The sequence below is a fragment of the Lentinus tigrinus genome (assembly GCF_003813185.1).
Source record: "Lentinus tigrinus ALCF2SS1-7 unplaced genomic scaffold L226scaffold_19, whole genome shotgun sequence".
Taxonomy (NCBI): Eukaryota; Fungi; Basidiomycota; class Agaricomycetes; order Polyporales; family Polyporaceae; genus Lentinus; species Lentinus tigrinus.
In genome coordinates this window covers 147695-163343 of record NW_027137928.1, presented here as the reverse complement: position 1 = coordinate 163343, position 15649 = coordinate 147695, and the positions used below count along the sequence as shown (strand labels likewise).

The 15649-nt window shown below is 54.4% G+C and overlaps 6 protein-coding genes across 6 annotated transcripts; 3 read left to right on the top strand and 3 right to left on the bottom strand.

Moving 5' to 3' along the window:
• Positions 1-597: 597 nt before the first annotated feature.
• Positions 598-3444, bottom strand: L226DRAFT_111732 (cytochrome P450). The gene is made up of 17 exons (XM_067672135.1): positions 3379-3444; positions 3165-3315; positions 3016-3116; positions 2922-2951; positions 2754-2859; positions 2600-2697; positions 2444-2537; positions 2312-2384; positions 2025-2254; positions 1685-1950; positions 1455-1621; positions 1300-1401; positions 1228-1238; positions 1148-1172; positions 1065-1076; positions 841-1008; positions 598-785 (listed from the first exon to the last, which is right to left on the bottom strand). The coding sequence occupies exons 2-17, from the start codon at positions 3298-3300 to the stop codon at positions 740-742; spliced, it is 1665 nt and encodes a 554-aa protein (XP_067533662.1). The 5' UTR covers positions 3301-3315; positions 3379-3444; the 3' UTR covers positions 598-739.
• A 662-nt stretch (positions 3445-4106) lies between these two features.
• On the bottom strand, positions 4107-5085 carry L226DRAFT_111805 (uncharacterized protein). Its single transcript, XM_067672136.1, has 2 exons — positions 4188-5085; positions 4107-4110 (listed from the first exon to the last, which is right to left on the bottom strand). Exon 1 carries the CDS (start codon positions 4886-4888, stop codon positions 4280-4282), a length of 609 nt encoding a protein of 202 aa, XP_067533661.1. The 5' UTR covers positions 4889-5085; the 3' UTR covers positions 4107-4110; positions 4188-4279.
• A 1003-nt stretch (positions 5086-6088) lies between these two features.
• L226DRAFT_614346 (uncharacterized protein) lies at positions 6089-7494 on the top strand (the record flags this gene model as incomplete). The annotated part of the gene is made up of 7 exons (XM_067686624.1): positions 6089-6267; positions 6355-6423; positions 6607-6753; positions 6853-6961; positions 7000-7213; positions 7353-7422; positions 7483-7494. The coding sequence occupies exons 1-7, from the start codon at positions 6226-6228 to the stop codon at positions 7492-7494; spliced, it is 663 nt and encodes a 220-aa protein (XP_067533660.1). The 5' UTR covers positions 6089-6225.
• Positions 7495-8707: 1213 nt separating this feature from the next.
• L226DRAFT_614345 (uncharacterized protein) lies at positions 8708-10566 on the top strand. Its single transcript, XM_067686623.1, has 11 exons — positions 8708-8812; positions 8863-8897; positions 8956-9122; positions 9187-9286; positions 9360-9457; positions 9521-9608; positions 9726-9869; positions 9929-9944; positions 9995-10043; positions 10105-10154; positions 10219-10566. Exons 1-11 carry the CDS (start codon positions 8757-8759, stop codon positions 10478-10480), a joined length of 1065 nt encoding a protein of 354 aa, XP_067533659.1. The 5' UTR covers positions 8708-8756; the 3' UTR covers positions 10481-10566.
• A 998-nt stretch (positions 10567-11564) lies between these two features.
• L226DRAFT_489352 (uncharacterized protein) lies at positions 11565-12890 on the top strand. The gene is made up of 2 exons (XM_067677271.1): positions 11565-12418; positions 12502-12890. The coding sequence occupies exons 1-2, from the start codon at positions 11588-11590 to the stop codon at positions 12727-12729; spliced, it is 1059 nt and encodes a 352-aa protein (XP_067533658.1). The 5' UTR covers positions 11565-11587; the 3' UTR covers positions 12730-12890.
• L226DRAFT_536590 (uncharacterized protein) lies at positions 12781-15048 on the bottom strand. The gene is made up of 14 exons (XM_067681146.1): positions 14841-15048; positions 14548-14785; positions 14446-14480; positions 14229-14389; positions 14117-14180; positions 13968-14065; positions 13826-13914; positions 13782-13783; positions 13567-13710; positions 13496-13511; positions 13378-13426; positions 13277-13326; positions 12925-13213; positions 12781-12857 (listed from the first exon to the last, which is right to left on the bottom strand). The coding sequence occupies exons 2-13, from the start codon at positions 14598-14600 to the stop codon at positions 12994-12996; spliced, it is 981 nt and encodes a 326-aa protein (XP_067533657.1). The 5' UTR covers positions 14601-14785; positions 14841-15048; the 3' UTR covers positions 12781-12857; positions 12925-12993.
• Positions 15049-15649: the final 601 nt, after the last annotated feature.

Genomic DNA, 15649 nt, shown 5'->3' with positions numbered 1-15649 from the left:
GTGGGTAACGATCCGATGATCTTCGAGGAGACGGCCGACACCGGATACTGGCAGAAGCGGGGACCCATACCTCATTTGCTCACAAGAAGCGAGTTGCGTTGCTTGACAGTGATGTGGTCTTAGTAGAAGATGTTATGCTGCTCTTGGATTGGCGTGGTCGCTCTGGTAGAGCCGCGAGAACTCGAACATCGATACCATATCCGGATCTCCAGGCATCGCCACAGTAAGCGCCCGAGCTCGAGACACCTTCCGCGACGCAAGCTGTTCTCGCGAAATCACCCGGTGTTTGTGCCCTATGTCTAGACGAAGAGTCAGGTTTATGTGTTAAAGAATTCTTATGGGTTTAATCTGCAGGAAAGCTCATGATTGTGCTCCAGCTGGTCGAGAAACTCGTAACCACCTTGAAGACGGGCCGCATGATTCACAGAACAGTGCATCCATTATGCACCGTTTGCGGAGAGCAACAAGTAAAATATCCAGTCCTATTCTGTATGCAGAATGTAGCAGACATCCATCTGAGAGGTTTTCATTGGTTCTTATTCACGATATCTCCTTCAAGTCTTCAGCATAGTGACCGTGACTGGGATCAACGAGAAACTCCGCGCGTATTCAATACTGTATCATGAGTTTGGCATTAATATTACATCTTTCCGCCCCTCGCAGATATCATCTACACAATGGCTCTCGCTCTACAACTCAGCACGTCTTGATCCGAGTCCTCGACTGCGCTATCATACTATTACGACCTTCCGCCTGCATGCTCATCGCTGCCTCCGAGTCGAGTGCTGGAGCGGCATATAAGCCATATCAATCCTCCACAATTGTGTGACTAATACTCACCTGAACAACGAGACGCGAAGCGGCATGGCGAAGCCCAAGTCTTCCTTGCCTTCGACGACAGGGACCATCAAGACCGCGGGCGTACGCCTGATGGTCGGCTTGGGCACAGGGAGCGCGAACTCAAAGGTCTCGAGTAATTCAGCAGCGACGGCCTGAAGCTGGTAGACACTGGTGCGCATGACGTTAGTCTTGTGTAAGCAAGTGAAAGACGACAGAGAACCCACGCAAAGCGCCATCTGCGAAGGAAGTGACAGTCAGCATGGTGCATGATAACTTTTGGCGGCAGAGAATCAGGATCTAGACGTACCCGATACATCCGCGGAGACCAGCGGCTTGTGAGAGGTCTTCAGTATGTCGTGTCCTGTGAAGAAGATCCAAATAACTTACAGAACGTCAATCTGCAATATTGCTTGTCAGCTACGACACTTTCCGACACCTCATAAGTCGAACAACACTCACACGTTCGCATACACCCCAAGCCTAAGCTGCTTCTCCGACTCGATGCGGAAGAACCTCTCCGGAACCCACTCGTCGGCATCCTCACCCCAGACTGAAACCAACCTATGACACTACTCAAGTCCGAGCCTTCCAAGTGACTGCGTAGACTGACGTACCGGTTGTAGCCACAAAGGGAGGTGATGACCGACTGTCCTTTGAAAATTGGGACCTCGGTGAGTACTGAGCCATCAGCACCGACAACCGGCTCCGAGAGCGGGATCACGTCGTCCTTCCCAGCAACGCGCCAGAGGTAGGGCACCACCGCGTGGAAGCGGAGAGTCTCCTACGATCACGATGCGCCCCATTGTCAGCTCGAGCAGTATTCGGACAGAAGAGGGCGGCTTACCTTGATAGCGGCAATCAGGTACTGCATGCTGTCTAGATCCTCTACCGTGAACGTGGGTTCTCCGCGCTCGTTCGCCGCGGCGCGCACCGCTCTGATCTCCTCCCGGATGCGGGTCTGGTACTCGGGATGCTTGGAGAGCTCATAGAGCATCCAGCTGAGCGTGCTTGACGTCGTTTCCTGCGCTGCGGACGTGAGGTGGTGCATCTGCGCAAGCACCTCCTTTTCAGAGAGTCGGAAACGTTGGTCCTCGGAGTCGTTCGCCTTGACTGCGTAATGGATTTGCGGCGTGATGGGTCAGTCTCGACAGCTCGGGACGAGTAAAACTCGAGAAAAGACGTACTGAGAATGCTCATTACGTCGCGCTTGCCATCACGGTCCGCCTTCTCTTCGTCCGCGTTGGAGTGATAGAGGTCCCGACCGATGTCCTCGAACATCTCGTTCAGGCGCTTCGCCCGGCGGTATGCGCGGGCGGGCGTGTGCTTGACGAACTCGATGATCTTCTGCGGGAAGCACTCGAAGAGACCGCGGTACAGCATCGCTAGCTTGGTCGGGTTCATCTGCACATCCCGACTGCGCAGAGAATAAACGGTCAGATTCAGGGCTCGAGTGGCAGCGCGAGACACGTACACGATTGTGGCGTACTCCTTAGCAAGAGGGTTGTCGGCATCGTCGAGCGAGCCAAAGTCATAGTCGAACGCCGCTGTATGAGTTACATGTTTTGTGAGAGAGAGAGTCGGTACCGCTGGACGTACACCGTACCTTCTCCGATGATGTCTAGACCACCCCGCGCTAACCACTGATTGACGAGCACGACAGAGTCAATGGGTATCAGCGCCTTCCACTTTTCGATGATCTAACGAAATATTATAGTACGTCAGTAGAGCAGATGGCGCGGGGTAGTCAGGGACATCTGACCTTAAGCGCGGTCCGCTGAAAGAGCGGAACGAACGTCCGCAGTTGTTGGGCGCTGAATGCGGGGTTCATCACCTTCCTGTGACGTTGGTGCACCGACCCTGCGGGATCCGCTGTCAGCCTCCATGGTAACCCAAACAAACCAGTCCTGGCTCACCTTCCGACCACAGGATTCCGGGGCCGAATTGCAGGAAGGTGATAGTGTTCATGTCGACGCGCTTTGGGTAGTTGTAGCCGGACTTGTGCAGGATGTGCTGGAGCGCCTGAGGTGCCACGGACGTCATAATTGAGTTCAGTCACAGTTCACATCAACGAGTCTGCACACCTTTGGGTCCGTGGTCATGATACCCTCTCTCTATGGGGTCGGACGGTGCGGTCAGTAGCCAGAACTTGAGTCCGAGAACCATGTTGCGACGTACTCCAAAGTACGAGTGCATGCGCCAGGTATTGCCGTACTCGCGCATCCACTGGGAGTCGAGACATCCGGTATCCTGCTGGTAGAAGAGCTGGTGTTCATTTCCTGCTCATGCCGGTCAGAGACTGTCGTCGATACAGGGGGTAGACCGACCGAGCCACCACGATGGAGGCGGGGGACCACGGAGAAACTTGAGACTTTTGCGGCGGGAGAGTCGCACAACGAGCACGAGCACGAGGGCCGCGAGGCCAATGAGAGCTATAGGTGAGACGAGCAGTGAGAGTGTCATCCTGTGATGCAGGGGCTGGAGGAGGGCTTGACGCGGTCAAACTTTATACCTAGCAGATAGCGTTCAAAGAGCCTTCACCTTTCCTATTACGCATGGTACCTACACCGGGCTGTCGCTTTGAGTTGACGTCAGCATATGGTTCCCAGTCTTCTATCACCGCGCTGTAAACCTCGTCAGTCGCTGCTGCACATCCCATGAACAGGGAGCAGAGAGTTTACTCGGAACGGTCACATACGGAGGGCCGATGAGGTCGGGAGACGCCTGGCTGCCGAGAAGGAGGAAGAGGCAGAGTACATTCCGCTCCCACCAGGCCGATGGACCGAACTTTACTCACATATATCGAAAGGCGGGCAGGTACTAAAGGGGTCCATCGTATATGAAAGTTCATTTGCGAACAACCTAACTATCGAACGTCGATCTCCTACAGATGGCTCGAGAGAATTTGTCTCTTCTGTCGACTCGGATGGCGCTCGGAGCGATTTTACGCGTTGTCGGCGTTGTACCCTGTAAGACGCTGTGGAGAGGATAGCCGGACTGATAATAATATCGGCCAAGGAATGAATGCCGTGAAGGGTGCACGATGACAGGAGCCATTATGTGACCGTTCGACAGAATCCGGCGTTCTGCACGGGGCATACTAGCTAAAAAGACTACCTTCCTGTACCCGTGAATCAGCATTTGACTTCAAAAGAAGAAGAAGCCGTTACCATGACCTTATTCTGCCGACATGACCAGCCTTCTAGCTTGCGACGCAGTGAGAACGAGGTCCCCCTGCTCCAAAGCGAGGGTCTCGGCTCTCTGAGATCATCCCTTCCATGCTCCCAGGTAGCCGATTGTTATCACCTGATGGTCAGCTATGGTCTCACGGAGTCCGTGAATGTACTCACCAAACCTGAGGACGGTAACTCCGAGAGCAGGCTCCACTTGTGGCCGCTGGAGACCACGTACGACGGATGACGGGACTGGCCAGAGTGCCGCGTCATCGCGGAACTTGATGAGCTTGCGCATCCATGACGCCCAGCCCTCGGACTTCTCCATGAGGACCTTGCGCGCCTCGGCGGGAGAGAAAGAGACGATCCGTTCGGCGGGGCCGCGGAAGAAGACGTGCGTGCGAATGCGGCCGTCGCCGTTGACCTGACTTCCGAGCATCTTCGCGTCCTGGAGGGCGAGCATGGTTTATCGGCCGATCGCGTCGACTACGTCCTTCAGGTTCGGAGAGGAGGCAATCGAAGGGGCGAGGGGAGATCTGGATGTCGTTCGCCATATAATAGAAAAACGTGGCAAGAAAAACGAGCGAGCGGATGAGTGAGTTGGCGCTGTCAACGCCGACGAGGAAGTCACACACAATCTTCAAGCCATTCGCGAACGAGAGCTCGCGCTGATCATCCTCGAAGGGCATGGCAGAAGAGAGAGCGTGATCCCACTTAATCGCGTTGGCGGGGCAGGCGTCGAGGAGAATCTGGCGGAGGATGGTGCGGTCGATCTCGGGACGGATGTCCTCCGGCTTCTGCTGGGGATGGTGCAGATGAAGCTTGCCGGAGGCGTCGTACATCTTCATCTCCTCGTCCTTGGGGCGGGAGTGCTTCATGAACTCGTCCTGGAAGCCGTTCTCGCGGAGAGCGCGCTGGTCGCTCGTCCAGCCGAGGTCGAGCACGCCTCCGAGTGGAGATAGTGGCGTCGCGCTCGTAGAGCGTCACCGCGACGGCGGCGGGAGAGAGTGAGGAGTAGGATGAGGCGGCGGAGATCTCCGCCGATGATGTAGGGCGTATAGTAGTGGTGGTAGGGAGAGTTTGGGAAGGCATGCTATCTGTGGGGATAGTGAATGATGTTTGTGCGGGGGACGATGTAGCAAAACCTGTGAATCACTTACGAAATGACCACCGAAGAGCAGTCTTTCTGCTGCTATTGTGATGCGTCTCGTAGTAATGAGGTAACCTGCCATTTTGCACAGGTATCTCGGAGTCGTGACGGGACCACGATGTGTGCCCAAAAAGGCCAGTTGCCTGTGTAGTGGACGGCTTACTGAGTCCATCTTGTCGTGGGACAATATATGTTGGGCTCAAATTCAGTGGTTACACATGCCAGCTCGACCGGCGGCGTCTCTGCCTCAGCCACCGTTTGTCTGGCGTCACCCAAGACCCCGGCATTGGTGAGATTGCAATCACATATCGTGCATAAGCTATATAGAAAGGACTTTGACCGACGTGGTGAATGGTGACTCACATAATGAAGAGGACTTGAAGAAACATGGACTTGCAGGCGAGCAGTACTTGGCCTGAAAATTCACACGCTCTCCGATCTAGCCGCCTATGGCAGTGCCACTTTCGGCCTCGCCTTCCGACCACGCCACGTCCAAGCATGAGTCTGACTTTCTGTCTTCTCTCATCATTCACCGCAACCTCATCTGCTCCTTTTGTCCTTCGAGGAAGTCACTTCGATACCCCGGCGACATCACTCGGAAAACCAGGTACATCAGCAAACGGGGAAGTTGACGATAGGGTAATACGCGTAATGCGTCCTGTGTAGGGTGCGGCAGGTCTCGGTCCGAGTACCGGGCGTCTACATTGCCTGATCGGGCATCGTCTACCAGACGTGCCTCTGTATTATACCGTCCGACAGTACGGTGCCCTGTAATGAAACAACGGATGCGCCTGTGACATAAAGAGCTATATAGACCAATGCAATAACTCTGCTATTAGTACCCTATCGCTGAAACACTTCCACGTGATCATGCAGGCGCGCAACGCGTACGCGTTTTACAGACGCCCACACGCCTTTGACAGCCTGACAAAAAGCGACTGCGCAGACTCGTCTCGCCCTCCACTTCTCTCTCTTCTACCACCACACACTTTCTCCATTACCTGCCGCCTCTACCTGCTGTTCTTCTAGTCCTTCTGCACAGCATGTCCCTCCCTTCTGCACAACATGCCCCTCGTTAGCATCGATTTTGGTGCTCTCCACAGCAAGGTGTGTACACTCCTCGTTGTCGTGCACCATTGCGCCTACATCGATTGTGCTAATAAGTGCTAATACACCCGTTTCCACCACACAGAGGCCCTCATCGGTATTCTCCTCAGCAGCAATGACAGCCGCGCCAAGGGCATCATGGAGGACCTTGCAGAGGTGAGTCAGTTTTTCTGCCTTTGTCCCTAGCTTTTCCGAGCCCCGTACCATCCTTGGACGCGTGTATATGCGCAAAGCTCCCGCATACAGCCGTCGAAACGTACGCACCCGGCGCATACACCCACCAAGATCAATACCTGTGACACTCCGGTCATGCAGAGTTTGCTCACGGCGCCATTATAGGACCTGCACGCCAAGGAGATTATCAACCGTGTGGACAATTCCCCATATGGATACAAGGGTCGCAGTCGCGGAGGAGACCCGGACGAGCCATGCAAGAGCACCACCAGACCCGCGCCAGGGCGACAGCAACGTCATGCACACGACTCAGTAAGTGTTTCACATCTACCCCATGCCTCTTTGCCCTCCCCGATCTGCACATGTCGGACACTCACACCCCGCTGAAACAGCCCGTTGAACGAGTGGCAGGACCAGGTGATCAAGCGGTCGGCGGCGCACCGCGATACGCTGCTCCCGGATGACCAGTTCGCGTCGCGCACGGTAGAGGACGTCGAGGACAAGCCCGAGGATGTTCCCGGTACAGCAACCGCGGCACAGACTCACTGTACTCGGGAGAGTCTGGTTACTCCGACGCCGTCTCGTCCATCTCCTCACACCTCGGCCCATGTCGACAGTGGGTGCCGACCCTGCTCCTCCTCACCATGTTCTCGCTCGCCGCTCGCTACTCACCCAGCGCGGCCGACGTGTCCCCGCCCCCGTCCAAAGACAGCACGACGTGGATCACGGGCGACGAGTACATGGAAGATGCGAAGGTGATCCTCGGCGATACGTACGCAGGCACACGCTATTCTCGAGGGTGGAGCTCCAGGGGCGCAGGTGAATCTGGTACGGGTGCGTTGTGATGTACAAGTACATGTGCACGTACATTGGGAGACCGGTCGCGATCTGATCCATTCGTGTTCGTGCAGGCTATCGCCGAGTGCGTCTTCGGCAAAGGACGTGGAATTCTGTACTAATTCACGCCAACTATGCGTGCAGGTACGCATGCTCTCTCCCTCTCAAGTCCTCTCACCTTGCTGACGTTGGTAGTCTTCGCAGGTTCTCGAATGATCCCGCACAGTTCTTTGCCGTGACAGGCCTAGTATGTCTCCTTTCCCCATGTTTTGCCTTGGCTGCTCGGCGCCCATATGGCATTTGCTCGTGTATCATATATCGTTGTATTATCAATAAATCTATTCAATCTTGCCATCCGAGTGTCTGTTGGCAGTGAATCATGAAAGCTACTGTAGCTCTCCCCAATCGCCAATCGTCTTCGTGGCCCTGTATATACAGATTCTTATCATTGCCCAATTATCTTACAGGCCATAGTCACAATCCGATGGTCAATTACCGGGAGCGTCCTTGTAGGATGCTCAGATACAATCGTTGATCCGAGAAGGGGGCCATATTGCAAGTAAATACGTCAATGGTAAGTAAATTCGGGCGACTACATTACCTGGGAGCACGCTTATAACCTAAGCCCTTAGACTATAACTGGGCCCATATAGGCTAATTTGCCAACTACAGGGCGAGATATGCCCGTATATACGAGACCCCCGGTTTCGTGATGTACCAATCATCCGAACTCATATCGGCTGGTCGACGTCGTGCCAAGAGCTGAGGTCGAGGTCCTCCCACCTCACTGCGCTACAATCATAAACACCCACTGCTATCTTGCGCTGTGCTGGACTGACTCGCATGATTATCGCTATTTGCGAGAACACCATGTTGCACACATATACCACATGCGAAGAGACGGCGGGCAAGGAACTCCTCTCTATGCCCCAAAACGATACAAGTACGTGACATCATAAGCATCCGCAGCTTATCTTGAGGCAGTATGATTGAGTCCACAGCGACAGATGAGCGCCGCGGTTCAGGCGCGGCGTCCCATGATATAGGCCGCGCTCGGAGATAAGTCGCATCTACTTCTTCCTATTTACTGGCTGCCTGGTGTCCCAGGTCCGACACGAATCTTTCGATGAGTATAGTAACAGCGTTGTTAATGTAAGGTCAAAGTCATGTTCTCCTCGACATTAACCTCAAACTGGCAGACATGCAGCAAGTTTTCACCGATTGCCACGTCTTCTATCCGCCGCCACCACTCTAAGTTTGACAGGAGCATCTCTCCTCGGGTGTCATCTCATCTTACGGAGCTCACGCACTCATCGAGTATACCGTATACTCCTACTATCTCCGCATTTGCAAAAGAACCACGGGACTTGGGTACAAGTTTGACAAGTGAGCGTTCTTTGGCATTCTTCCCCCCGCTCCCCGCACCTCTGACGTTTCCTGTCTCACTGTTCAACCCCGCCACCGTGATTCGAGTCGGGATGTCTGACGATCCAAATGCATATGCGGCGGAAATAATCTCCGACTTCAGCTCTGTGTGAGCTGCACACTCCATGATCATCAGCTTATCCCTAACGTACACCGCAGATTGTCGAGCAACTGCGCGGGCTATGCATCCATAGGTACGATCTTACCGCTACAAAGCTCGACATTTTGACTAGACCCCCTCAACTTTCATAGCCATGGTCTTTTACGAAGACGTTATCACTATCGGACGTGAGGTCGAGCTGTTCTGGGGGCAGCGCCTGACGGCCGCGTCATTCCTCTTCTTCCTCAACCGGTATCTCACAATTATTTTCCTCCTATCGAACATGCTAGGGAGCATCTATCCACCGACATCACTACTTGTACGTCGCACACGTTTCCATGCTACGATCTGCTGACGAGAAAGGTAGCGGTACGGTCTTCCAGCTGCATCCGCCGGGCGAGTTGAGCAAACGATTCTTTAGGTGCGCCCAGTGGATCCACGGGACCGTTAGCGTCAAACTCTTGCTGTATCTTCCCTGGGCTGGTACGTAGTCGAGCCGTCTCCCGTGTTGAGCTGCGACTCGGTGACCTGACGATCATATGGTTCCATCCTCCAGCGTTTTCTGCCTTGCGAGTGTTCGCGTTGACTAGAGGTCAATGGGCCCTCGGCGCCCTTGTGTTCCTGCTGTCAATAGTCCCGCTCGTCATCAACTTCGTACGCACGCACTTACCCTGGACACCAGCTGCGGTTCGGAAACTCACGACGTCATCTTCCTAGGTTGATTACCATTGGAGCGTCCCTTTCATCGACTCTTATTTCGGGTGCTCGGAAGGGACGACCGAAACCATCTTCATCTCGAAGTTGTCAGTACCTTTTCTTACGCGGTATATACATGCTCTAATACTCAAATGACTCACATGTTACTAGATGTGAGTAGTCCGCGATGACCCACAAGAGTACATTCTGACCGTATATTTATCAGTTACGGGGCTATCTCGAGGTTCACTCATCCTCGCCGATCTCATCGTCATTGCGGTGACCTGGCATACAACCTACAAGACGACGCAAATCGCTCGCGAGGGAAGACTTGCGACGTCGTCACTATCCCTCATCCTCTTGAGAGATGGTAAGCACTCCCATAGTACGGCCTCCACCTCTCGATGCTGATCTCTGCTTGCTCCACAGGAACGATCTACTTCCTGTGAGTTGCGTGCTTCACTCGGCGGCCGACGCTGACCAACGCGCTTGTAGGATCATATTGATTATGAACGTCTTGCACCTGATGTTCTCCGTTGGAGATGTGAGTTCCGCAGCCTCGGCGCTCCTGCAATGTGATGCACAAGCTGATCCCCTCCTTCCAGTTTTTCTCCAAGTACGCCAGTATCAGCGACGTCAGCTTGCTCCTCGAGCCGTGAGTCGCGCCCGTCGCAGCTCTCTCACACCCGACTCGAGTCGCTCACTCGCCCTACTCGCAGGACGGAATCGGTCCTTATCTCCCGCTTCCTCATGAACCTGCAAGAAACGAACCTGCGCCTCACCTCCGGGGCGAGCGTGAACTCCTCTCCCTTCACGGACGCTGCGGTGACGAGCACGATTCGTTTCGACAGAGTCGTCGGCTCGCTCGGGAACTCGGTGTATTCCTCCACCCCGGCTGAAGACGGGAACGCGCTCGATGGTTCTGACTCGACTGGTACTCTGACGGAGAAGGGCTGCGATGCGGGTGTGGAGAGTACGTAGGGGCGCCGGATGTCTCGACTGGTATGCTCCAGTATGAATGTCATGTACGCCTTCGGTTACAGGCTGTATTTCCAAGTAAGTCGTCCTTGTATTTATGCCACTTTTCCCCCATCCACGCCAGCCGTAGACATTGCGGTCGCAGTCCTCGAGGGACTTCCATTACTCTCGGGGAGCCTGAGTGAATGATGGGTCAGTCAGACCTTGGTGGGCAGCCTTGAGACTTCCGTTTCCTCGCGCGATTGGATGACTTGGGATAGTTCCAGGGAAGTTTGCGCGGTGAGTTTCCATTCTAGACGTATGATGGTATACCTGACCTCAGGATCTTCATGCCAGGCAAAGTTTGACACTGCTATATTCCACAAGACGGTCAAAGTCACCGTGACTTCTAGGAGCCTAAGATCGCTCATAGCTAGTAGCGCACATAATTGTGGGAGTATGCACGACTCCCAAAACAATGACCACGGCGCTGGTCTATAACGGTGAGTCAATTCTCGTAGCCTGGTTCTGTCCGCATGCGAGAACAGCTCATGCGCCTGCACAGAACCGCTCAACTAACTCCGCATCGGACCTCGTGCTGACAGCACAGCAGCCCTATAGCTGTTTTAGGCTGTCCTCTGCTTCCTCGGCGCGGATTGCGACGGCACGTACTAGGTGCGTATTCTACATGCACCCCCCTCCAAGACATGTCCTACACAATGACGCGTATCCGGCTGAGGGGTACAGAAGAGAAACTTGAGAGAGGCCAGGCGCAAGGTTGACCGGTGGACTAGAGAACCCCGGGAAAACGAAGGTTGATATGTCCTGTGTCCACGGGAGAGCTCGTCAGCGCGCAGCAACTAGAGGCAGTGGAGCTAGTGGTTCGCGTGAGTATTCGTCCCTCGGAAGAACGACCTGTGATCTCCTGCTGTATCGCAATCTCTAGCTTCTTGTTCTACAAATGCAACTTCTATTCATGCGCGCCGAGTGCATTCAAATCAGAGAAGTACCGCCACGGCATTCGGCAGAAGTGGGGCTGTGAGACCTGCCAGGTGTGAATTTGACGGTAGTCAATCACTTTCAGGTCGTCGAAGAGCCCAAAAGCACATCCTGAACGCGCTGCCACCATCCATGAGTCCACAGGACACACACGATACGCCAGCCGCCTCAGCCATGGACGGTTGTCCGATCGAGATCCTGGGGCTCATCTTCACCCTGGCTTGTGTCGACGACGGCTACACCGGCCGTGCACTCTCCCTCGTCTCGAAGCACATCCGCGGCGTCTCGCGCAAATACGCCTTCCAGTCCATAGCCCTATACGGTTCGCACCAGCTGTCAGCTTTCGCCGCTCTCCTCGAACGTGTCGACCCCCAGCACGGGCGTGTACGCAACCTCTACCTCGCGGACCGTCGACGCGTCTGGATGGAGTACAAGCCAGGGCAGGACAAGACCTCCTGGATACGTGCGCGCGTCACCGAGGACTTCCACATCACCGACCCCGCCCGGGAGTACTCGTCCGACGCTATTCTGAGCATCTTCCGCCGCACCGCCCCGACGCTGCGCACCCTCACCCTCCTCCTGTTCGACCGCTATGACGAGATGGCGCTTTCGATGCCGTTCCCGGCGTTGCAGGAGCTCACGATCTACGGCTCCCTGCTCAACCATCATGGGAATGCCGAGATTCCGCAGTGCGGGGCGCTACAGCGCTTGCATATCGTCCAAGACTTTTCCCTGCGAAAGTCGGTCCCACGCGCGGTGTCGATCGTCGCACCGTCGCTCACGCACCTCCGGATCTCGCGCTTGGTGTCGAGCGGACTGGGTTCTGGAGATATCGTCCACGGGCTGGAGCGGATGCTACAGCAGCCGGAGGACGCGGCGTCGACCGTGTTCCCGCCTTCGCTGAAGCACATCTTCATCCAGATGTCGCAGCAGGAAGTCTTCGATTGCGACGGGAAGGTGCAGGTGAGCGCATGCAGTGTCGTCGTAAGGCGGCACGGAAGGCTGATGTTGATGTGCAGTTGCTGACTTCGCCTATGGCCCATCAGCTGAAAGATCTCGCGATGCGCGATGCCGGCAAGAGGGTGACGCTTTTGAAGCCGCACCTGTGGAACCCCGCAGATAGCTTTACGGGGCGGGATACGGACGTTGAGTACTATATGAGCATCAAGGTTCAATGGGAAAGACGGAACGCTGGATTGGAGGGTATCTGGGACGTTAAGCAATCAGACATTCTCGCATCGTATGAATATTGTGCAGAAGAGAACAGGCCTTGATATTGGGACCCATAGCGGATGTCTTGAGGACCGCAGGATGATGGACGAGACACCCCTACTCAAATCTTGGGATTAAGGGCGAATATATAGCGAAATTATCTGTATAGTACTACACATTATGTGGGTTTCTGGACGTTATTGAGACGAGGAATGGTCAGCTCTTTGTCCAAAGGCGTGAGTAGGAGCGTCACGTACCAAAATATACACAACGCTACGATCTCTCAGGTACGTTGTCTGAGACTGTTCGCCCATCGAGGTAATGACCTAGCAAGACTCCATGTCGTCGTCCGGACACTCCTCCCCTTCCGTAGGGCGCTGACCCAAGGACGCTCCGAGGGAACCAACGACCCGAGACTCGATGTTCGCGCTTCTGCTGAACGTCATGGTGTCAAGGTAAAGCGGATCATCAGAGTCCACCTTCAATGCTCGCTGGTTCGCGGATTGCAAGTCGAGGAGAAAGCGCGATATCAGCACAGTGGTCACCCTGCATGACGCGAGTCAATAACGAGATCAGCACCGCCAGGCCTGAAGCAGTGACGCCACTCACGGCTCGGTGAAGTCACTGAAGTAGCTCAGTGGCTCAAAGGCGGCATGGATCTGTACGGCATGTGTTAGTAGCATGGCCATCGATCGTCGCGGAGCACGTACGGAAAGCATAGTGAACGTCAGATGCAAAGTATTAAGAATCAGAAGCAGTCTGATAGTAAACGTGTCGGTAGTGTCATGTCAGGGTCTGGCAGACGAGCGTTGGTCCACGCATACGTACATGAAGTATATTGTTCCTGTCCGCAAACACGTGAGAGGCGGAAAAGTGGCAGGCGACCATGTACCACGTACCGTCACGCGCCAGGATGGTTGTGAGCGACGTCGAATGCCATGTCATCTCGCCGAAGCGATCTCGGCATCGGAGCATCGCGAACCAGGTGATGGCGATTACGAGGGCGTCAGAGGCTATCAAGCATGTTCTGGAAGAGATGGTGACTAGGAGAAACACTTCTTCGTCACCAGCGTCGCGCTAGACAGGAATGGAACGCACTTCTGCATCACATATGTTAGCCAGATAAGTCGTACGATGCTCAGAATGACAGGGACATACTTCCTCGCGAACTTGTCTGTGATAGGCAGGACAGCGGAACAACCAAATAGTGGGTCCACCTCTCCGGTGAGACCATATGCGTACTGACCCTGTGCATCTATCCGTCAGCCGGAGCAGTCGAGAAGACGAGCCTGAGACTCACGACGTTGATCCCAAATGGTACGAGCGAGAGTAGCATGACAAGGCCGGACAGGAGCCAGTTCTGGTCGCTGAGCGCAAATACTCGCAGTCCAGAGAATACTGAAGCACATAATGAGCTGCGCGCATAGATCGTTACAACAAGAACCGAACCTGCCCAGGGCAGATATTGCATATATTCGAATGCAGCCTGAGCTTTGACGACCATCGTACAACTCTATCTGTGGCTCAGCTAAAGGCTTCGTCAGAGAGCTAGAGTACTCACTGAGTCTGTCGTAGGCACATACTCCAGCATCCCCATGAAGATCGTGAGCAGAGCGAGATAGCGAGTCAGGATGAAGAGAACCGAAGCTCCTGTCAAACGGCGCTTCCAGAATAGATCCACTTCCTGCCCAAACGTGATAACACAATCGTACACGACGAGCACTGCGCATAGAGGTAGTTAGGCACGCGAATAGGCCCTAATATGGCAAAATGCTCACCGGCACCCGCATACCAACAGCAGTCGTCATCAAATCTGAGAGAAACAGAGTATAATGTGAGCCCAATTGTGTCCGCATGGACACGTGAACTGGAGTACATACGTGCTCTGGAACGTTGCGATGAGGTCCGCGGGTGAGTAATCAGAGATTGACATGGATTACGATGAATGGGAACCCAGTCCGGATGTAATGTAGAGGTTAGAGGATTAACGAGTATAGCTCCAAGACGCGTGCACGTCTTAAAGGCAATGCGAGCCGACGGGACGCCGCCCGAGCTGATGCCGACATGGCGAAATCCTCGACCGGGAGGTACGGGACCAGATCTGTCAATGCATATTTCCTGCCAAACAGGAACCGTTAGAGCTGGCCGCGGAAAACATCACGAAGATCCTCACCAGTATGTTTAGATGCGCCGCTCATTATGCACTTCCGTGATCGCAGCTCCGCCACTAGCGAGGTTAATACCAGTATTTGAAAAGCCCGGTGGCGGTCCTCCGGCAGTATTTCCAATGTCAGTTGGGTTGACATTCAAAAAACCCGTGAGCTATCTAGTGCAAACTTACGTTTCAGCGGAAGCTTCGTTCCACGCGCTCGTTGACCGCGATGCCAAGATGCTATGCATACGGTCGCACTTTGAATCCTTGGCCAAGTAGAAGTCACCGGCATTTTCAGGCGTGATCATCTGAGAGTGTCGACGGCACTGCGGACAGGGCGCCCTTCTGCTGATTCCGGTGTGATGGCGGACAACCCGGCGAAACGCCTGAAGGTCGCGTTGGGCATTGATATTGATGAACCACATAGGCACTAGTCTCTGGGCAGGCTGATATGTAGCTGCACGGCGCGAGGAACCCTATCAGCAGATTTTTCTACCTGTTCGTTGTCTGAGAAAGCACGTACGTGACGGTCTAAGCTCATATGCATCTTCTCTGACGACCTATGTTTATTATTCTGTGTAAGAATTGCAACGGACTGGATCGAGTGCGGTGACTTGAGGAACTCGAGCCCAAGCTGCAACGGTTGCAACGGTTTGCCGGAGGAGGCAAGGCCCGGGCCACTCCGGAGACTTGCCCTAAATGAACAAGCGCTGCATATTGTAACCTCGTCCACCTCCTGCTACTGTACTTATCGCATATTACAAACTGTCTGGGTGCTGCTTAGGCCTTCTTCTCTTGTGCTGAAATATAGGCAGCCACACCACTGAGGA